This window comes from Anas platyrhynchos, chromosome 19, assembly GCF_047663525.1.
Source record: "Anas platyrhynchos isolate ZD024472 breed Pekin duck chromosome 19, IASCAAS_PekinDuck_T2T, whole genome shotgun sequence".
NCBI lineage: Eukaryota > Metazoa > Chordata > Aves > Anseriformes > Anatidae > Anas > Anas platyrhynchos.
This window is the reverse complement of record NC_092605.1, coordinates 3,275,425-3,293,759: the sequence shown is the minus strand read 5'-3', so window position 1 is coordinate 3,293,759 and position 18,335 is coordinate 3,275,425. Positions and strand designations below refer to the sequence as shown.

Sequence of the window (18,335 nt, the reverse complement as noted above, 5' to 3'; positions counted from 1 at the left end):
TTAAATGGAACTGATATTTAGGAAGCAGAAACAGCCTCAGTTGGCCAGAACTGCAAGCAATTAATTTTCTTTAAGACCAAAAATGATGCAGTTCACCTTCTTACTTTTTATTTGTTATCTCTTCAGTGCAATGGAGCACTCACTTCAATATCGGATGTATTGAGTGGAGGCAATAAAAATGTTTGTGCAGGGCATAAATGAACTTTGAACAAATATTAATAGAACTATCTCAGCAACACGAAGGGCAATGATTGGACCTGTAACTTAACACCTGCTCCCACAGAGGAACGGGGATCCAGCTGCTAGCCACCTGACCATCATCTCCTCGTGCTCCAGGGAGGGATGGGTGTACTCAGGAAAACCCAGCACCTGGCATGCGAATCAAGAGGATCAGAGTGAAAGAAGCTGGAATCTGAACATCTGAGCCTTTTAGGAAAAGGATGCAGCTGGTGGTCCAACCAAGTCCCAAGCCCAGCTTTCATGCCAGGGAGAGTGCCTTCAGCAAGTGGATGTTGGCACGTAAGGGAGGAATGCATTCAAACCTCTTTAATATTTTATCTCAATGTCCCTAACCAATATATTCTTGGTGATGTGAGAAACACCTGCGTTTTGAACTGACTAAGCTGTGTCATGCATTTTCCGGTTGAAGAACACTCATAAAACCTTGAGAGCAGTGGATAGCAGACCCAACACTCATCATCCAGAAGGACAGACAGAAAGTCTGTGGCAGGATCAGAGGCGTGACATATCCTACAATACCATGAAAATTAGAGCATCAGCTAGAGAAGCAGGCAGACAGATTAAAGGAAGGTCTGGCTCATTAGCTGGGGGAGCTGTTACTTTGCAGTGACCTGACCTGGAGTCTGGCTAGTTCTTGCAAACTTTCTGCATAATATTGCTCAGAGACTGTTTCCTGCCTGGAAGTCTTTGTCTGGCTCCTTATTAGCTGGTGTCCCAATTACCACAAGGTATTTTCCCTCATCTTGACAGCTCCAGTTGACCCCTGGTATCAATGAAGAATGCTGCTGTATAGAGCGCTTTTCATCATCATTTTTCTTTTGCATCCCTCTATTTTTTATTTTTAAACTCTTCAACATGACACATTTTTACCTTCACTTGTAAGGCTTTGCTGGCACACCTTCTCCCCATCTCTTATTTGTTACTGAAACTACTCCGATCACTCAGCGCTGCCAGTCTCCATCATTAAACTGCAATCTTTTCAAACATGTGCTCTTGATCTCTGCTATGCTGCCCTTCATATTTTTGTCTTGGCAACACAACTTCTGCAAAGTTCATTCGCTTCCCTCCTACGTATTCTCCTTTTAGGTTGTGCTAGCACAAAATCGGGTAACAGACTACTGTGATACTGATACTCCGCACATCATGCTAGCCAACATCATCCCAGTGTGTCCTTGCACTCCTGCCTCTGCTCACAGCTAGCATTTCTTCCTTTAGGAGTGTAAGGCCATTTGTGGCAGAGAACAGGAGTCCCCTCTGTTTTGTTAGTGACCAAATAAATGCAAAGTTCCACCTCATGATTGGGTTTATGGAAGCACTAGCAATAAAGAGCATACCTGGTAAGAAGTGGGCTGGGTTTGATGGAAAACCAGATGACATAAATAATTGCACAACATCATCAAGCACAGAAAGAAATAGATTGGTTGCTGATACTCTACCAAGTTGAACAACCCTTGTCCAGGTATGGAAAAAGGTTCAGTTATTGGCAACATATATCCTGATGTTTCCTATTGCAGAAAAACTTTTTTTTAAGAGAGTCACAATATTGGCAGTTATTTTCCCGTTGTATGAAATGCATACTTAACTTTTTTTTTTTCTTCAATTTCATATGCAATTATTCAAAGTTTTACTTCCAATTTTAGAAGCAGAAAAGTTATCACATACAACAGATATTCAAACTGCATGCAAAGATCATCATGCCCTTTATTCAACCCACTTTTTCTATTGTGTCTCCCCGGTCTCTTCAAGTAGCATAGGAAAAACTTTTCAGCTCAAGTTTATGGCTGTAAGGTAGATGGCAGAGTAGATTCTGCCATCTGGTGAGCACAGTGAGAAGTGCTCACATGGTCAGCATTGAAATGGATAAAATTGTGCCCATCTATTCCTGGGCTATTTTAAACACAGAAAAGAATTTTGTCAGAATAGCAGGCAGATCTAAAGAAGGATTTAAACCAGAGGCAAGAAAGTTCATTACAGCATTGCAGTGTGGTGGGAAGGGAAAAGTGATATACTTGTGAAATTTTGTAGAGGAAGTAGGCTGTGACAAATGGGAAAATAATCAGATGTAAATACAGAAAATAAAGTCTATATTTCTTGGTTGATTTAGCAGTTGTACTTCGCCCTTTGGCACTGTGTGTTTGGTAAATATTTTGAGCAAGACATTCATATTACTTTCTTTCTGAGAAGACTAGAATGATCCTAATTGTTTGATGTTGTGGCTAAAGTTTGTGTTTTACATGCAAACAGGGAAAAATCATGAAGCAAAAATAAACAAACTATTTAAGATCTCAGCAATAAGGGTTTGACATAACCTAGCTTCTCGTTTGAGCTTCAAATGTCCCTCACTCCCCCTCGCAGGCTGTGAGTCAGCGGGGAAGGAGGATACTTAGATTAGAAACACCAAACTGTGGAACAATGATTACACAAATGTTATTTTGGTTGCACTTGAGATGTTCCTGCAGTTAAAATCTGCTAAATTAGGAGGATTGCAGTGATCAGAACATCAGCTGATAGCTGTGAAGTTTTGACTTGATGACCCCAAATGGGGGAATCAAAACAAGTTTTTATACCACCCAAAACCATGACTCAAATATGAGCTCTTATCACAAATAAGCACAACCTAGAACCATTATTTCACTTTTTCCACAGCACTGGCATGGTGACCCTTCCCTATAGTACTTATGCAGTAGTTAACTGGTTATCCATTAATTGAAAGATGACAACTGACAACATGAATCAGATAAAACAGGCCCACGAAGCCTGAAGTTTCAGTCCAGATCATCAGCTAAATCATTATTTATCTGGTATTATCACTGGAGGCATATAACACCACCAATGTCACTCCAACACTAACCGTTTTGCCTTAAAAAGAGCTTTATAACTCTCAGCAGTCTTTGGTACATGAAAACATACAAGCTCGAGTGAGAAACAAAAGCTTCTCAGTGACAGTTCTATTATTTGATCCAATATTGAATTCCAAGCATCCTCATCCTTTAGAGATGCTGAGAAAATAATACTGTTTTCTCAAAGCCACCAGCCCCAACAGGAGATGCTTTGCAGCAACAACCGGAGCGGAGATGTTTGCAGCCAAGACTGCTGTTTGAATTCCTGCATTATGTACCAGTGCAACATGTGACGGTTATTTCATCCTTTATTCCAGCTACACAAGGACCCTTTTATCTTCTGTTTACCAGGGTGGGAATAAATACAAAGAGTTAATATGTAACCACCCTTTTGTGGCTGCCTTTATTTTTAGGGGAAGAAACGCTGGATTGAGGGTCATTCGGGAAACTGGTGGACTGGCAGCGATGTACTCCCTGGTGCTGGTCGTGTGTGCGGCTGCTCTGACCCACTCTGCTCTTGCAGCAAAAGGTAAGCGCCCTCCGCTTTCTAATAGCCACTGCTACCCTAGAGTGTGAGGGAGGGAATCCGGAGAAAGCAAGGGAACTGTAAAGCCTTTGGATATTTCTGGTCAACTGTTTTGAATGGGGGTTCTCTGAAAGCTGTTTCTCGTCTTCGCTTCCTTTCCTTCATTTCTACAGTGAGGGGAATTTCTGACACCACCAAACCAACTTGGATTAAAAATGAAATGCATCAGTTTTTTTCTAAGTCCCTCTCACCATATTTTTCCCCTAAATCATTTACCATAATTGCCTTGCTTTGAAGAACACTTCATAAATCCATTTTTAAAGCAAAAGCACTTTTTTCCTCCTCACTAAGAAGTGTAACTGGGGCCATGATAGAGCTGCCAGAGAGAAGAAAAAGAACACATTTTTTCCTTGCTGATGCTTACTACAGCCCTCCCTTTCCTCAGTAAGTCACCTGTAGATGATAGATGGACGCTTAGCTCAGCATAGGGACATCCAGCAGCTGGCTATAATACAGAAACTTGTGCTTCCAGTTTAGAGACTACGATATCTCAAACTTTCTGCCCACTTTTTTCTTTTTTGGTAAAGCGTCTCCTCTCTTCCAGTCTGTTCCAAGCCACCAGAAGTGCTCTTCGCCACAATCAATGTGGTTAAAACTGTGTACGATGTGGGTGAGGAAATCGAGTACACCTGCAGGCCTGGCTTTGTCCCCAACAATGGCCAGAGGAAGTACACCTGCCAGCCCACCGGCAAGTGGCCTCTCAACACGCTCCTGTGCCTGCGTAAGTAAAACTAAGTAGAACTTACCCCCAAATTTTGCACCACGTTGTTGACGTGGTGCAAAAGAACAAATGCAGAAGCCATCTTGCTCCCCGCAAAGCTGCTGCCTCCTGCCAAGGAGCTGTGTGTTTTGCTGTATTTTGCTCGTATGTTTTTTTGTTATTACTTTCCTGAGTCAAAATAGGTTAAAAACAAAGCAAAACAAACAAACAAACAAAAACTTAGATTGCTCTAAGTTTTCTCCTGAAAAATAAATAGTCATCAGAAGACAACTGGGTGTGAAGGGAAAGAGGTGAAAGCAACAGGAGAAGGAGCTTTCCATGCACTTCCCTTATGCCTCTGCTGCCAGAGGGTGATAGGGACTGGATCCAGACAAAACAAACCTTAACCTGGCTCAGCCCAGCAGTGCTTGTACTCTAAGTGATCAGATTGGTTGATAACATCATCTGCCTTTATTGTATCCATTGCCATTCCTTTTTACCATTTAATTGCAGACAATCAATCATTAAAAATGATCTAATCATGAAATTTTTGAAGCTACCTTTATTATGTTTTCATAGAAATGTACAATATTTACTTACACTTGGGAAATGTAGCACACAAAAGCAGAGAAAATTGAAAGGCACCCAGACCCCTTTACAACCACTCTGTTTCCACTATCCTAGCTTCATGCCTCGTGAAATAATAGTATCCTTTTTATCTTTAATTAACAGCAATGAGATGTCCCACTCCTGGACAGCTACAGCATGGAAAAATTGATTTTATAGACTCTTATTACCAGAGTTCTTTAAGTTTTTCGTGTGAACCAGGGTAAGGACTCCCTCTCTTGTGCTGCTAAATAAGAAATCTAAATAATCTAAATCACAGCTTTACACTCTACTATCACCTGTTGGAACATTACGAGCCAGGGAACTTAGAAAATATCACCTTAAAACCCCTCTGAACTTCAGAGGCTTAAAAAGGCCATGTTTAGTGATCCTTCCCTGTTCAAACTCAATTATTACATTCCAGGGCTTTGTTACTCACAAGCAACATCTTACAGACAGGAAAACCATCAAAATAGCAGAGATTTTATACAAAGACTTATTCCAGACCACTTTCCCCTGCTTTTTAAATCCTCTTATTACATCATGAGATGAAATCCTACAGCAAAGAAAGGATAATCACTATCTAAGTTGTTATGCTGTCAGGCTCTAGAGACTGAAAATTTTGTTTCTGTGTCCTTCCGAGCTCAGTAAATGAAAACATGAGGTTAATCCTCATTTAGTCCCTGGACCAAACACACTTTTACTGAAGGCTGCTTACTGATTCTAGAAATGAGGATACATTTAAATAAATAGAATTATGATAAATGCAGAGATATAGTTGATAGCAACATACAGTCACACTACTTGGTGAGTAATTAATAAATAGTGCTTACCTGGGAAGAGCCTAAGCGAGCCACAATCTGGAGTTCAATGAAGAACATCAGTAGCCTCAGTTACTTCTTCCTCTGCAGAAGCAAGAGAAGGAATAAATAAATTCAGCTCTGACATCAAGTGTAGCAAAGGGACTTGAATTGATTTAATTTTGTTAATGATAATTTACTAGGCTTCAGCTGGGTGATATTGAAATGATAAATACAGAGTGAGCATTTCTCTAAAGCTCAGTGTAAGTTTGTAGTAATATGCATACAGAGAACTAGAGAAGCATTTAGATGGAGTGCACATATAAATTAAACTGGGCTACCTGGTATTATAAAAAAAAATAAAGCCCTTCAGTACCTTTAGGTATGGAGTGCTGAGTTTGTTACAAATAGACTGATCCTAATTGCCATAAGCAACTGGGAATTTCTCCCGAGAACCAATAACATCAACATCACTGATCAAAGATCAATGCTCACTATTTACATATATCCACAATATCAACCAGTTGTATAAATTATTGTAACATTAAAATAGAATATTGAGTTGAAAGTACAAAACTTTTTTTTTAAATCAATTATTCTTTCTGGAAAATTGTAATACCTAAAAATTAAAAATATTTCATATTTTAATCCAAATTTCCTTTGAAATTAATAAGTGCTTTAATTAGAGAAGGATTTCAGAACTGGGCTCTTGTTAAGTCTGTTTGTGAGAAATGGAAATTCTTTTCTGCAAAGAACGAGTTGATTTTTCTCCATATAAAGGTTCATTAAGCTTTCTGGTAACCAGGACTTTTGGTTTTCAGCTACAACCTCATTGGGACAAGAACAAGCCAATGCATGGCAGATGGCAAGTGGAGTGGAAGTGTCCCACAGTGTCAACGTACGTGTTTAAATACCAAAAAAAAAAAACTATTCTATCCTTACAGGAGGGCTGCTTTATGCTGTTCAGAATTACATATGCTCTTGTTCAGAGGCCTCCTACTGTGCTGTGCAAAATGAGATTAGGAAAAATCAAGAAGCAGCTTATATGTTTGGTTTTATATGTGTGGATTTTGGTTACAGAGAAATACAGTTTATAGGTCTGTGTGAAAGGCTAGGATCAGGGATGCTATTTACAGCTGAAGGTAAGATGCTTATCCATTCAAATTAATTTTCCAGGTACATTTTCCAGGTACATAAAAAGAGGGCATTTTCATGCTTTACAACTGTTATGCATACTTCTGCTATAACCTTTCCTGCACAAACACTTTACTGAAAAAAGCAATATACTGCATAATATTGCATGAAAAACACAGAAAAAATCTTGGATTACATACTCTAAGGCTTCTGGGACTTTAAATCTGATCTTTTTGTTTTGATAGCTACACTTCCAAAAGGTATTTTGTGGGTTTATTTGGCCATAAGCATGTTGTTCCTGTGGTACTATTAACAATTTAATTTTTAAGATTTAATTCTAAGAATATAGTATTTTTCTAGCTGTGACGTGTCCACCTCCATCACTTTCTGAATTTGGAGTCCTTTCTTACCGTCACGTAAAACCTGGAAATATTTCTTACTACAAGGACACGATTATTTTTGAATGTGTACCACCCCTTGCACTCATTGGAAACGAGACAGCTACCTGCCAGGCCGACGGGACCTGGAGCAACATCCCGGAGTGCAGAGGTAAATAACTTACTTTTAGCAGCATTAAAAAAATATATAGTAGGAATCCTAGAATTGTATATATCAAATTACTTGCATAATTTTCTTACAGAAAAGTATCATAATGCTATTAAAAACATACAGTACAGTTATTCTGAAAGTCATTGCAATGTTTTAAATAAACATTGCTGTAAACATTGCAATGTTGTAAATAAACAATGCAATTGTTTATTTATTGTATTTTAAAATATTTCCTTCTATGTTTGCCCGTGAAAGAGGCTGAAATGAATCACCATGAAAGTTTTAAGTATACTTCAAAATTAATGCTGCATCTTTTAGAACTGCAGCATTGATAATGCTTTTTTTTTTTTTTTTGTACCACAGCTGTCACATGTCCCGCTCCATCAGGAATAGAAAATGGATTCTTAAATTTTGCTGTTCGTAGAACATATCACTACAACGAAACCGTCAGCTTCAGCTGCCAATCCAGATACGTGCTGGAAGGACCTAAGTATTCCCGATGTGAAAAGACAGGAAACTGGTCCACAAAGCCAACCTGTAAAGGTATATATATTCCAGCTGTTAGAAACAAATTAATCAAATTTAATTTTCCTGAAAGAGCACGACTCTGATCATTAATGAGCTATGGCACCTTCATGGAAGAGCTGTCTTCTCACAGGTAAACTAAAGCTGTAATTTCAAGGCCTTGATAATCTACAATGGCTTCCAGCATTCAACATGGCATACCATGATGTATCTGAACTGACTGCAATAATCAGCTACAAAAATGTATTATGTCTGAATATTTCCTCTCATCTTCCTATTTAATATAATTAGAAATTTTACTGGGGATGGTTATTCACCAGAAACTTCTGTCCCTACATGTAGGGGCGAGAAGTTCTTCAGCATAGTAATACCAGCAGAAGTACTACATACGTATGGCCACAGTATTTTTCATTCTCAAATGTCACTTGTGCAAATTTATCACGGGATCTAATCTACCTACTTCTCAAAACAGCGCTCTAGTTATCCTTATGTATTGCTTTTAACTGTACTCTTTTACAGAGCCGTGCAAAATGCCAGTTAAGAAAGCAGTAGTGTTATACGAAGGAGAGAAGAAAAGAGTTCAGAGTGACCTTAAGGAAGGCATTCTGCATGGTGAAACCGTGTCCTTCTTCTGCAAGAATAAAGAGAAGTCCTGTGCCTACACTGTGCCCGTTCAGTGCGTGAATGGCAATCTTACTCTCCCTGCCTGTTTCAAAGGTACGAGCCAAGCTAATTCCAAACAGCAGTCTGTTCATGTCAGGGGCAATGTCATGATTCATCTTCAAGCCCTATTTGACCAGTTGATTTGTCTGTCTTGCACTAAAGTCACAGGGCATTTAGGAAGACCTAAGCTAAGGGGAGAATGCACAGAGGTGCTTTTCTCTTTTCTTTTGTATTTTCTGGGCCCTGCTTTAATCACTCTTCTGTTCTGAGAAGGCATTAGGCAGGGGCCTAGCCCAGACAACAGGCCACAGGTAACATGTTCTGGGATTTCACAAATCCTTACGTCAACTTCTAGAGCTTAAATACGGCTTCAGCCTTGAGAATCGAGCACATTTGCTTCCCCTCTTTTATATATACTTTTATATATACTTTTATATATATATATATATATATATGTATATATATATATTTTCTGCTGAAGTATTGCCACTTTATGCTGACTGGTTCTGACATTGGGTCAAGCATTAAGAAGCAGCTGACAGCCATTGTGAGGAACCAAGGCTGGAGAAACTGGCTTGCAGGCAGGCACACAGGTGTTTTGAATAAATAAGCAGACTAAGTACTGAAGTTTGTCAGCAAGACAAAATGCTTTGCACGTGTTTTATTGATATTCCTTGTAAGTCTTATTTTCATTTGTAAGTGAAGGAAAAAGCACAGCCTAATCCATGGTGAAAACATCCTTCCTTATGTTTGGCTTGGCTTCAGATGGATGTAGCTTAACTTTTATTAAAATAGAAATTAAAATAGTGTATTTCTTCCAGTGGTTTTGCAGTGATGCAGAAATTCACTGCTTGCCCAGCTGTGTCCACGAGATGCATTGTTTTCAGCTATTGCATGTTCTGTTATTTTAACCCGAGTTCTCAACCTCTTGCTTTCAACAGAACGCGGCTTCTTTTCAACTCTTGTGAAGAAGGACCCATCAGACATGAAACCATGTGAAGATCATGAATGAGTTAAAAAAGAAATACAGCGCTAAATGCCTTACTGAGGCAAACCATGAAATATAAGAAAGGACAACCTAGGTCCTGTGAGGGTAAATTCCAGGTGAACTTGGGACTCTCTGAGAACGCGGTCTCAGCTGTTTTTCCTACTGCTGCTATTAGCAGCCTCTTTCACAAGCTATGACACATTATTTCAGCCATTTTCCATTAACTTCCATCCTCTTTTCTCTGCCTCATTCAACATCCCCACAACACTACTTCTCTTTGCATATTGCCAATGTTTATGTAATTGTAAATCACTTTCTCAATAGCAACCCCTTTAGAATAAAGTAATTTTCTGCCAATAGTGTGTTCTTATTTAATATTACCTAATCCTCAATCAAATCCTTCAGCTCTTAACTGTTTTATAGAGAAGGCCTTCATCATCAGTAATTAGCTGGATTCTGATTCCATTTCCTCTCCCCTGTGATAGGGAGTGGACCTTTAATTATAGAGAGACAGAGGGTCATCATAGGATTTTCCAGAATTTATGTAAGTAGAAAGACCAAGCTTTCCAAATGCATTTAGAAGCTGTGTCTGACCATCATTTAAATATCAATAGCATCAGATAGAGAATTCTTTTACTCTTAAGAAAAAATTTGATAAAATTAATAGAACTATTTACGTTTTTGTGACTTGAACTTCACCTGAAATGGTTGTTCTAAACATCAGTTAATTTTTAACACTGTTTAAATATTATGCAACATAGCCGATTCCTTTTTAAAGAAAGAGAACTATGCACCATTGAGCAATAATAATGATTTCTGGTCAGTAGGTAGCTCTGAAGTAAACTATACTTTTCATTTGGTTTATGATACAGGTAGATCACATGATCCAGTCTGGCAATTTTTGTGCTAATGTCCATATTTCCATTCAGAAAAAAATATATAATTTCAATCTACTAGAAAGTGATAAGCAAAAAACAGATATTCCTCTGCAATAGATTACAGTGAGTCACAGGTGCTTCCCTCTGAAGTATTAAGTCTTCCTCTGTGATTTGAAGCAGCAGTAAGCCACAGAGTAATCAGGCTACTTTAAAACTTTAAAAAAGTTCCATTTAACATTAACAACAAGATCAAACTAGAATTATAAGTTGCTAAAGCCACCATTAAAAAAACTTTGAATGTACTCTTATTAACTTTTATACTTTTAAGGCTGCACATGAATATTTTAACAGTATTCTTCAAATCATTTGTTCTTGTATGTTTAAGATGAGATTGAGGCAGGCGTTATTAAGTATTTAATACTTGCACTTATCAGGAATTCAATTCTCTAATGTAGAGAGAGCCTCTTTAGTTACCTGAGTAAATTTCTCTATTTTGTGGGTACAACGTGTACTGTTTTGCTTCCTAAACGTGTTTAAATGGGATCTTTGAATAACATCTGACATAGAAGCCAGAATATTCATAGCCACCTTTAATAAACACATAAATCATCTGGCAGGAGCCTATCTGTTTGGAAATCTCCTCTCAATGTTTTGTGGATAAAACATTGGGATCAGGATGTTCAGGAAGGTAGCTGAGATACCAAACACAGTTTAATATTAACTTGTCTTTCATAGCTAAACACTGTGAAGTTGGGATAAGTAAAGCTAGCGTTTGCTGCCACGCAAATGCTACTTTTCCCTGAAATTATTTGTATTTTGCACAAAAACAGTTGCCCCAGGAACATTCAGATTTTTCTAAACGATGTTAAGTTATCCCAGTTACAGCAGGATGACAACTGATCATGTCAGCTGGCCCTGCTTCCTAGCTGAATGTGCAGTATTTGACTACTTGAAAGAATCACCCTTAGGAGTCAGTGTTCGTATGCTGAATTTATTGTCTAGTCTCCTGAAGCAAGAAGGGGAGGAGGGTGCTGGGAGTGTGCGACCTGCTAAGTCTTTGAAGTAGAGAAGTGTTTTTGAATTGCAACTTTTCAGACATGAAAGGTTTGCTTAGAAGGTCTGAAAAATAATGTATTGCAACTAGAGGTGTTCCAAATGCTGCTGGTATGAGTGAGTGGAGTGAAACCTGCCCTTTTTTTTTTTTTTTTTTTTTTTTTTTTTTTTTTTTTTTTTAGATGTTTGAAAGAATGCCAAATGCCATAAGCTGTGCTTGTGTTACTTGTGACAACCTGCTGAGACAGTTTCAGAGATAAGAGAACATTGTAAAATGAGTTTTGGGGGGGAAAAAGTACCACGTGTTTTACTTAAATGAACATAGTTTTGCAATTCAAATTAGGAATTTGTTCTGTATTCTGGTTGAGATATTTGTGTGTTCTACAACTGTGTATCTGGAGCGATTTCCTTTGGAGTGTCAGTGCACATCTGTACTCATCATGTCCAGGTTGCAGCTTTGACCGAAGACAAGGCCACAGTCATTGCTTGGATCTTTTGGTTTTCCTTCTTTTTGGACAGAAGTTATGCAATTGCCAAATCAGTGCAGGTAGTCTTCAACCTCTCTGGCTGCTATTGGTAATGTTTTCTGCTATGCCTCGTGTATTGGGCCTCCCATAGCCTAGTCAGTAAGCAAACACTTGTCTGTCTCCTGTGATTTGGACTGACTTAACAGATTGGGAATTTTGTAATCATTAGGAAATCAATCTGGGTATCCAAAGTGGTAATTCAGAAGTGAAAATTTCTGCAAGTTCAGCTGTTTGAGCAAGTTGGTTTCCTGCTAGTCTAACTGCGTTGCAAAAATCCACAGTATTTTAAAACATTGAAAGTAGTCATATCTTCAAAAATATGTTGAATGACAAATATTTTAAATTTAGAATTTAAAGATAATAATCTTTGTAATCCACTCCATCAGTTATCTTTTGCACTGCTACTATGCAAATGTTGATTTAAGGAGTTGCATGAAATCTATGCAGGCAACCAGTATAGCTGTCATAGCCATCACCAAATGAGCACTGATACAGAATCATTTCTGCTGGAGATTAGCTGAGAAATCAAAGAAAACAGCCAATTTTCTACCATACATTTAAGAAATTCTTGTTTAATTTATATGTGCATGTAAATCAAGCTTAGAAGAGTTGAAGAGTTTACATGCTCCAGATGAAAGCATTTTAGATGCTATACACACAATAGACTAATGACAGATTTTGGGGAAAGAGAAATACTTAAATCGATCAAAGAGGTCAGAAGTTTTATTTAGAATCATACATGCATGCCAAAGAGCTGTGTGGCTGAAGAGCTAAAAGGGCTGGGAGGTTTCTCTAATTCTTTTGGACTAATTAATGATTTTTTGATGTGGCTACAAAATGAAAAGCATAACCTCTGACTTATTTTAGAAAGGTCAGGCATGCACTTTTCAGGTTTTTGTTTTGTTTTGTTTGTTTGTTTCTCCCCACAATACTCTCTCCTTTTTTCTGCCCTTAGGATAGCTTCATAAGACAGATAAGCAATATTAAGCATACTAAGTGGTTTAAGATGAAGCCAGAATTGATCTATTATCTATGAGGATATACTTGAACAAAATTTACTTAGCAATATTGGAAAAAAGTAGTTAAAATTGGCTCTGAAATTATTTGGCCTGCACCTGCCATTTCAGTGTCATTTTCTCTGCTCAGTGGTACCCACTACGAAGCCACAAAAACTTTGCTCAGAACTCAAAAGCCACCTCTCATTTGCTGACCTTCCATTTCAGAGTGCCAAACGTTCTTCACCAAGCTTTGAGTGGAAGTGTTTTGGTTTTGATTGTAACAAAGATGCAGACCAAATAACAGCTAAGAAGTTTCAGCTGATATCCAACTAGCAACAATTACAACAAATAAACAAAGGAAGGCAGCCAAACCAACCCAGAGTTGCCTCCAACGCCTTTTACACCTTTGTTTTTGTAGCAGGCTCCACCACAGCGCTGAAGCACCTGGCACATCTGCATAACAAGGCCCTTAGTGAACTTCATGGAATTTCTGGCATCTGCTGCATCTCTCTTGGTGCTCCATCAGAGAATCTGCTGGACCCTCTTGGGGTTACCAGCGTGTGCCCAAACAGGGATCAGTATTTATGTGTGTGTACACTGGGGGAAGAGTGTTGGGCACAGCGATGACTGCACAATTTAGTTTTAGAGACACACCTACACAATTTAGAAATACACCAGCTTCCAAAAGAGCTTATTCACTCATGTCAAAATCCGCAAGGTGATGGTGTGGTGACTTTGAGTGCTGGCTCGGGCCAGCGGCAGCCTCCAGGACGGCAGCTGAAGGTGGTGACAAGGCGACACCCATCCCCCTGGACACCACAGTGTGTGCGGTCACTGTCCGCGTTTCTTAACACAGCACACATCTTTCCCTCCCCAAATCTCTATTTGTGCGTTTCCTTTTCTTGCAATACAAGCAGAAATTGCCACAGTGCTTCTGGGCACTCCCAAGCCCACCCGCTCCCCAAAAATCCTCTCAGAAGCAGCGCCCCCAGCCCGGGGCCGCAGCGGCCTCCACAACCGCGCCCGCCTCTCGCTCCCCCCTCAGGGCGCCGCCAGCCCCGGGGCCTCCACCGGGCCCGGGCCGTGGCCGATCGCGTCTCGGGGCCAACCCCGCGGCACAGCGCGGAAACGGAAGGGGCCAGGCCGGGGCCGGCTGTCAGCGGAGGCCGCCGGGAGCGGGGGTGGGGTCGGTTTGAACCGTTGGCCGCCGGCCTGGCCCCGCTCCGGGGCACCGGGAGCCGCCGACCGCGGCGCGGCCCTTCCCGTGCGGTGCCACCCCGGGCGCCCGCTGCCCCACAGGGCAGGGCCCGGGCGCTGCGGGGTTAAAGAGCGAGGTAAAAGGGGGTGATGGGGACCGGGGGTGCCGGTTGGGGTCGGTGGGGTGACAGCAGGCAAGGGGGGAGCAGCAGCCTGGCTGTCCCTCTGAGTTTGTCACCGCGGGAGGTGTCGCTGAGGGGGGGCAGCCGCTGCAGGTCCCCTCAGGGAAGCCCTACAGGCGGCAGCGCCGCGCGGTGAAACCGCAGGGAGGCACCCGCAGGAGGAGGAGAAATAAAGAAATAGCGGCTCTCACCCTGCGGGGATGGTGCTGGAGTCCCGGGCTGGCTGCAGGGTGGGGTGGGCTGGGCTGTGGGGCTGGGCCCGGCCCTCCCAAATCCCGGTGCTGCTCAGGAGCCGCAAGGCGCAGCGAACCCTGCCTGACCCCACCGGGAACTCTGTGGCCAGAGAGCTTGGATAAAAAGAGCCTTTTTGGCTGTCTTTTTCTTTTAACGGGATATTTAACATTCTGTCGATGTACGTTAGTTGTGCCACTTCTAAGTCTGCTTAGTGCTTTTCCTCCAGTTTCTTCTTTCCTTTTAATAAAGAAGTTTACAAGTTTGCTAATTACAAGGAAGATAAACTCGGATGAACGTAGCCATTACACAAATTAACGTAGGTGCCGTTTTTAACAAATTGTGCCTACCGAATACCTTTTTGTGTGGCTGACTATTTTGAAAACTAGACAACATGTGTTCTTGTAGAAAGTTTAATTGAACGTTATTTGTAATGCGAACCACAGTTATTTTTGCGTGAATCTAATGAAAAAGTTTCCTTTTCTCCTGGCCCAATACGAATAGAGACCACTCTATAGTGGTATTCAATCTCATCAATATGAAAAATTTTGCAGGTTGCTTTGCGTTCCTGCAAAATGAATGGTGAAGAGGAAACGTGGGAAAAACTAGATGCAGAGTTTGATCACTGCGTTGTGGATATGAAGCCTCATGTTCTAAAGCTACAGCATAGGTCAGGTAAATATCGCAAAACGCGTATGTAGAGAAACGTCAATGACAAAACTCCAGGTAATTGTTATGTGTAATGCTTGATGTTACAAGGTATTGTAAGTTGAGCACCCCCTGCCCTCTCCCCCCCCCAAAAAAAAAAAGTTTTTAGGTTGCTGTTGCTATTATTTTTTGGACTTACGTATATTATATTTTTGGCTGTAAATGTGATTTTGCATAAATATATTGGTTTCTCCATTTTTAAAAATGAGTAGAAACTAAAAGCTTTTAAAAGGCATTAATTCTGAGATTGTGTTTACCAAATGGAAAATATTTTTTAGAAGTTTTTGATTTGGTTAGAAACTTGTAGTGATATAGGCGTCATTCATAAATAACGTCTTATAAAGCTAGTGATTAGAAACAAATTTATTATTATTAAATACATGCAATCTACAAGCTGAGGCTTTGGTTTGTGAATACTTAATCATATAAGTAATTTCATCATCTGGCAGAAATGTTTGTGTATAGAATTTTAGAATGAATGAAGACTCAATGTGTTCATAAAATATTATTTCTCATACAAGCTGTATGTTGTAGTTACATACACCACCTTGCAGTGAGTAACAGTCCTCAGTTCCTGATGGTATGAAGGAGTTCAGAAATCTTTGTCATTTGTGGGCTTTGTAATCATTAGAGATTTAATCTGGACGTGCTGCTTCTAAAAGTCATGTAAGCTTCTAGTAAATTTGAATCTATAGAAAATATTTCTGAATGGGAGAGATCTGAGCTATTGTTAAAGACTTATTTTAAGTCTAGGTACTTTGGTTCAGTCATTTGGGATTTTTGTTGGTTTAGCTTTAAACTTTTGGGTAGAAGGTAAGCATCTACAAAAAATGGTGACCAGAAATAGCTTTTGTTATATCTTCATGTTCAATTTTCTTTGATATATAGCAATTCTCTCTATATATATATGTTTATTATATTTTTTAAAATTTATTTTAGAACGACAAAGATGTGCACTGTGGATTAAAAAACTATGCGAACCCTCAGGAGCAGGTACAGGAGTAGCAGGAAGGAAGAATCGGAACTTATATGCAAAACTTCTGCTCCACATGCTGAAACGGGGTTTGCTAGAAGGTCCTTTTACACACAAACCAGAACCAGGAATACTGAAAACTTTACCTTCATACATGGTGAGCGTAACTTTTTATCAGTTAAATTTGCTTAATCGTATTCTGAAAATACTTTAAAGTCTCTGATTTGGCATAAATGTGAAAAAACTTGAATGAATTGAGTGGATTTGTGTGTTGAATGCATTTATGTCGTACATCTTGTAACTAGTGTTGGAAATATCTTTGTATGCAAAAACCTTTTATGAGAGACCTATTTTTTCAAAATTCAGGTTCTAAGGGGGCTTATAAAAAATAGGTGTCCTGAAGAAACAAGAAGATGATTTCTGTCTAATTTTTTCAAAGGATGTAATAAAAAAAATCAAAACTCTTCAGGCTGTGTTTTGTCTTAAACAGCAGATATCCTTGCGAGAGGAAGTGTGACTAGTGTGACTTAAGCAGTCTTCCATTCTGCCTTTTGCTGTGAACTCCAGCCATTAAAACTTATGAAAGGAAAGATAACAGTATTTCTCATAGACATTGTAAAGCGTGTAGTTTTCTGAAGAGCTGAATATAGTGTGGCAAATATCAACTTTACTGAGAAAGTGCAGGACCTGTCCTAACTCATGTTACCCATACTGAAAGAAATAAAGTACAGGAAAACGCACCGTTTTGCTTGTTGTACTAATCTTCATGTGTAGGGAGGGTTATATTTGCAACTTCCTTGACTTTACTCGGAAAATAATTCATATAACGCAGATACTCCTGCAAGAAATTATATTAGTAGTGTAAAGAATGTGTTTGTGTAAATATAGCATTGATTTTGTATGTATTTTTAACTACAGTCAATTTATTTTGATGAACCAACTTCACCAAGAGTTCGGAGTAGTAGCCCAGAGTGCTTACCTGACTGGGTAATGGGAGAACTAGGAAGCAGTGAATCCAGACGTGAGGAATTGTCGAAAATATCTTCTAAAGAAGAATTATCTCTAGCAACATCACTTACATATGGGTAAGATTTCTTCATTTGCTTTATTCAGTATTTGATTCATATTTAACATATACTTGGTTTGATAAGCTCTGCATGTTTGAATTTGAATTTATTACACTTTCTCATGGACTCATGTTGAATACAGTATTCGTACTTCATGAACAGAAATTTCATTAATAGCTTATATCTTAATGATTGCTGTTTTTCTTCTTTTTCTGTTATTTCATTCCTCTGCTATGTTTACTTCCTGTAAGTCATCTTCCAAATCTCATAGTTCTATCCTCTCCCCTTCCTTTTATTCTCCTTATAGTTACAGACAGTATGGAAAATCAATAGGACAAACAGTTTGGCAAATTTAGCAGTGCCTGAAGAGAAGGCTTTATAGTGATTTTGTCTGATGATTACCATGGACTACTCATAGGTGGCCCAAAGAGCCAGTTTCCTAAATGATCTCTGTCCATATTATTGCAACATTCTTATCTCACTTTGTGGTAATAGTGTATCCTCTGTAGACTTCAGAAGTAGATAATGGCTATTGTTCTGACATTCTAAACAGCTATCGAATAAGCTGATACTCTGATTATGTTTTTCAGACCTCAGATATTATGGTGGCAAAGCACAGTGGTCACAAGGCAAGAGACAAAATTCATACAAAAGTACTTAATTGGGAGAGGGAAGCACAGACAAATGCACAGGCAGGAAGGAAGAGTGATGTGGTAAAAGACAATGTAGATGAAGGCTCTCAGGCCACATTTTTCTTGAAGTAGATCAGAACAGTTACTGTCCCCCTGGAGTTCTTGTGCAGTCTTTTCTTTCCGGTTTCTGTACATCAGCATACAAGAGTGGTATTAACTAATGAAGCTGAGGTAGATCAATCCTCACTGTTTCTGTTT

General features: G+C 39.5%; 3 protein-coding genes across 11 annotated transcripts in view; 2 read left to right on the top strand and 1 right to left on the bottom strand.

Moving 5' to 3' along the window:
* Positions 1 to 5,863, bottom strand: part of PRKCA (protein kinase C alpha) — a 169,336-nt gene extending 163,473 nt beyond the window's left edge. The window contains exon 1 of the mRNA XM_021269952.4: positions 5,806 to 5,863. The gene's annotated coding sequence lies outside the window, so the exon portion shown is untranslated. The remainder of the gene's footprint in view (positions 1 to 5,805) is intronic.
* On the top strand, positions 3,475 to 9,988 carry APOH (apolipoprotein H). 2 transcript variants are annotated; one of them, XM_005016097.6, is made up of 8 exons: positions 3,475 to 3,609; positions 4,211 to 4,387; positions 5,099 to 5,195; positions 6,594 to 6,670; positions 7,267 to 7,455; positions 7,819 to 7,998; positions 8,500 to 8,697; positions 9,585 to 9,988. In XM_005016097.6, exons 1-8 carry the CDS (start codon positions 3,546 to 3,548, stop codon positions 9,653 to 9,655), a joined length of 1,053 nt encoding a protein of 350 aa, XP_005016154.3. In that variant the 5' UTR covers positions 3,475 to 3,545; the 3' UTR covers positions 9,656 to 9,988. The 2 variants fall into 2 exon arrangements, with proteins under 2 accessions (XP_005016154.3, XP_071881937.1); XM_072025836.1 differs by lacking the exons at positions 5,099 to 5,195; positions 6,594 to 6,670.
* A 4,098-nt stretch (positions 9,989 to 14,086) lies between these two features.
* The window catches only part of CEP112 (centrosomal protein 112), a 163,013-nt gene continuing 158,764 nt past the window's right edge, over positions 14,087 to 18,335 (top strand). For 4 of the 8 annotated variants that reach the window (XM_027471327.3, XM_072025830.1, XM_072025833.1 and 1 more), the window contains exons 1-4: positions 14,091 to 14,421; positions 15,252 to 15,372; positions 16,345 to 16,535; positions 17,297 to 17,463. In XM_027471327.3, coding sequence (XP_027327128.3) covers positions 15,273 to 15,372; positions 16,345 to 16,535; positions 17,297 to 17,463 — 458 coding nt within the window. In that variant the 5' untranslated portion in view covers positions 14,091 to 14,421; positions 15,252 to 15,272. Of the gene's footprint in view, positions 14,422 to 15,251; positions 15,373 to 16,344; positions 16,536 to 17,296; positions 17,464 to 18,035; positions 18,075 to 18,335 lie in introns of all 8 variants that reach the window. The other 4 variants (XR_011804176.1, XM_072025828.1, XM_072025834.1 and 1 more) reach the window with 3 other exon arrangements.

Bases quoted from the DNA above. Each gene is read 5' to 3' on its own strand.
- APOH (XM_005016097.6), top strand. From the start codon at position 3,546: ATGTACTCCCTGGTGCTGGTCGTGTGTGCGGCTGCTCTGACCCACTCT. The intron at 4,388-5,098 runs GTAAGTAAAACT...TTTAATTAACAG, and splicing joins CAACACGCTCCTGTGCCTGC to CAATGAGATGTCCCACTCCT. The intron at 8,698-9,584 runs GTACGAGCCAAG...TGCTTTCAACAG, and splicing joins TCTCCCTGCCTGTTTCAAAG to AACGCGGCTTCTTTTCAACT.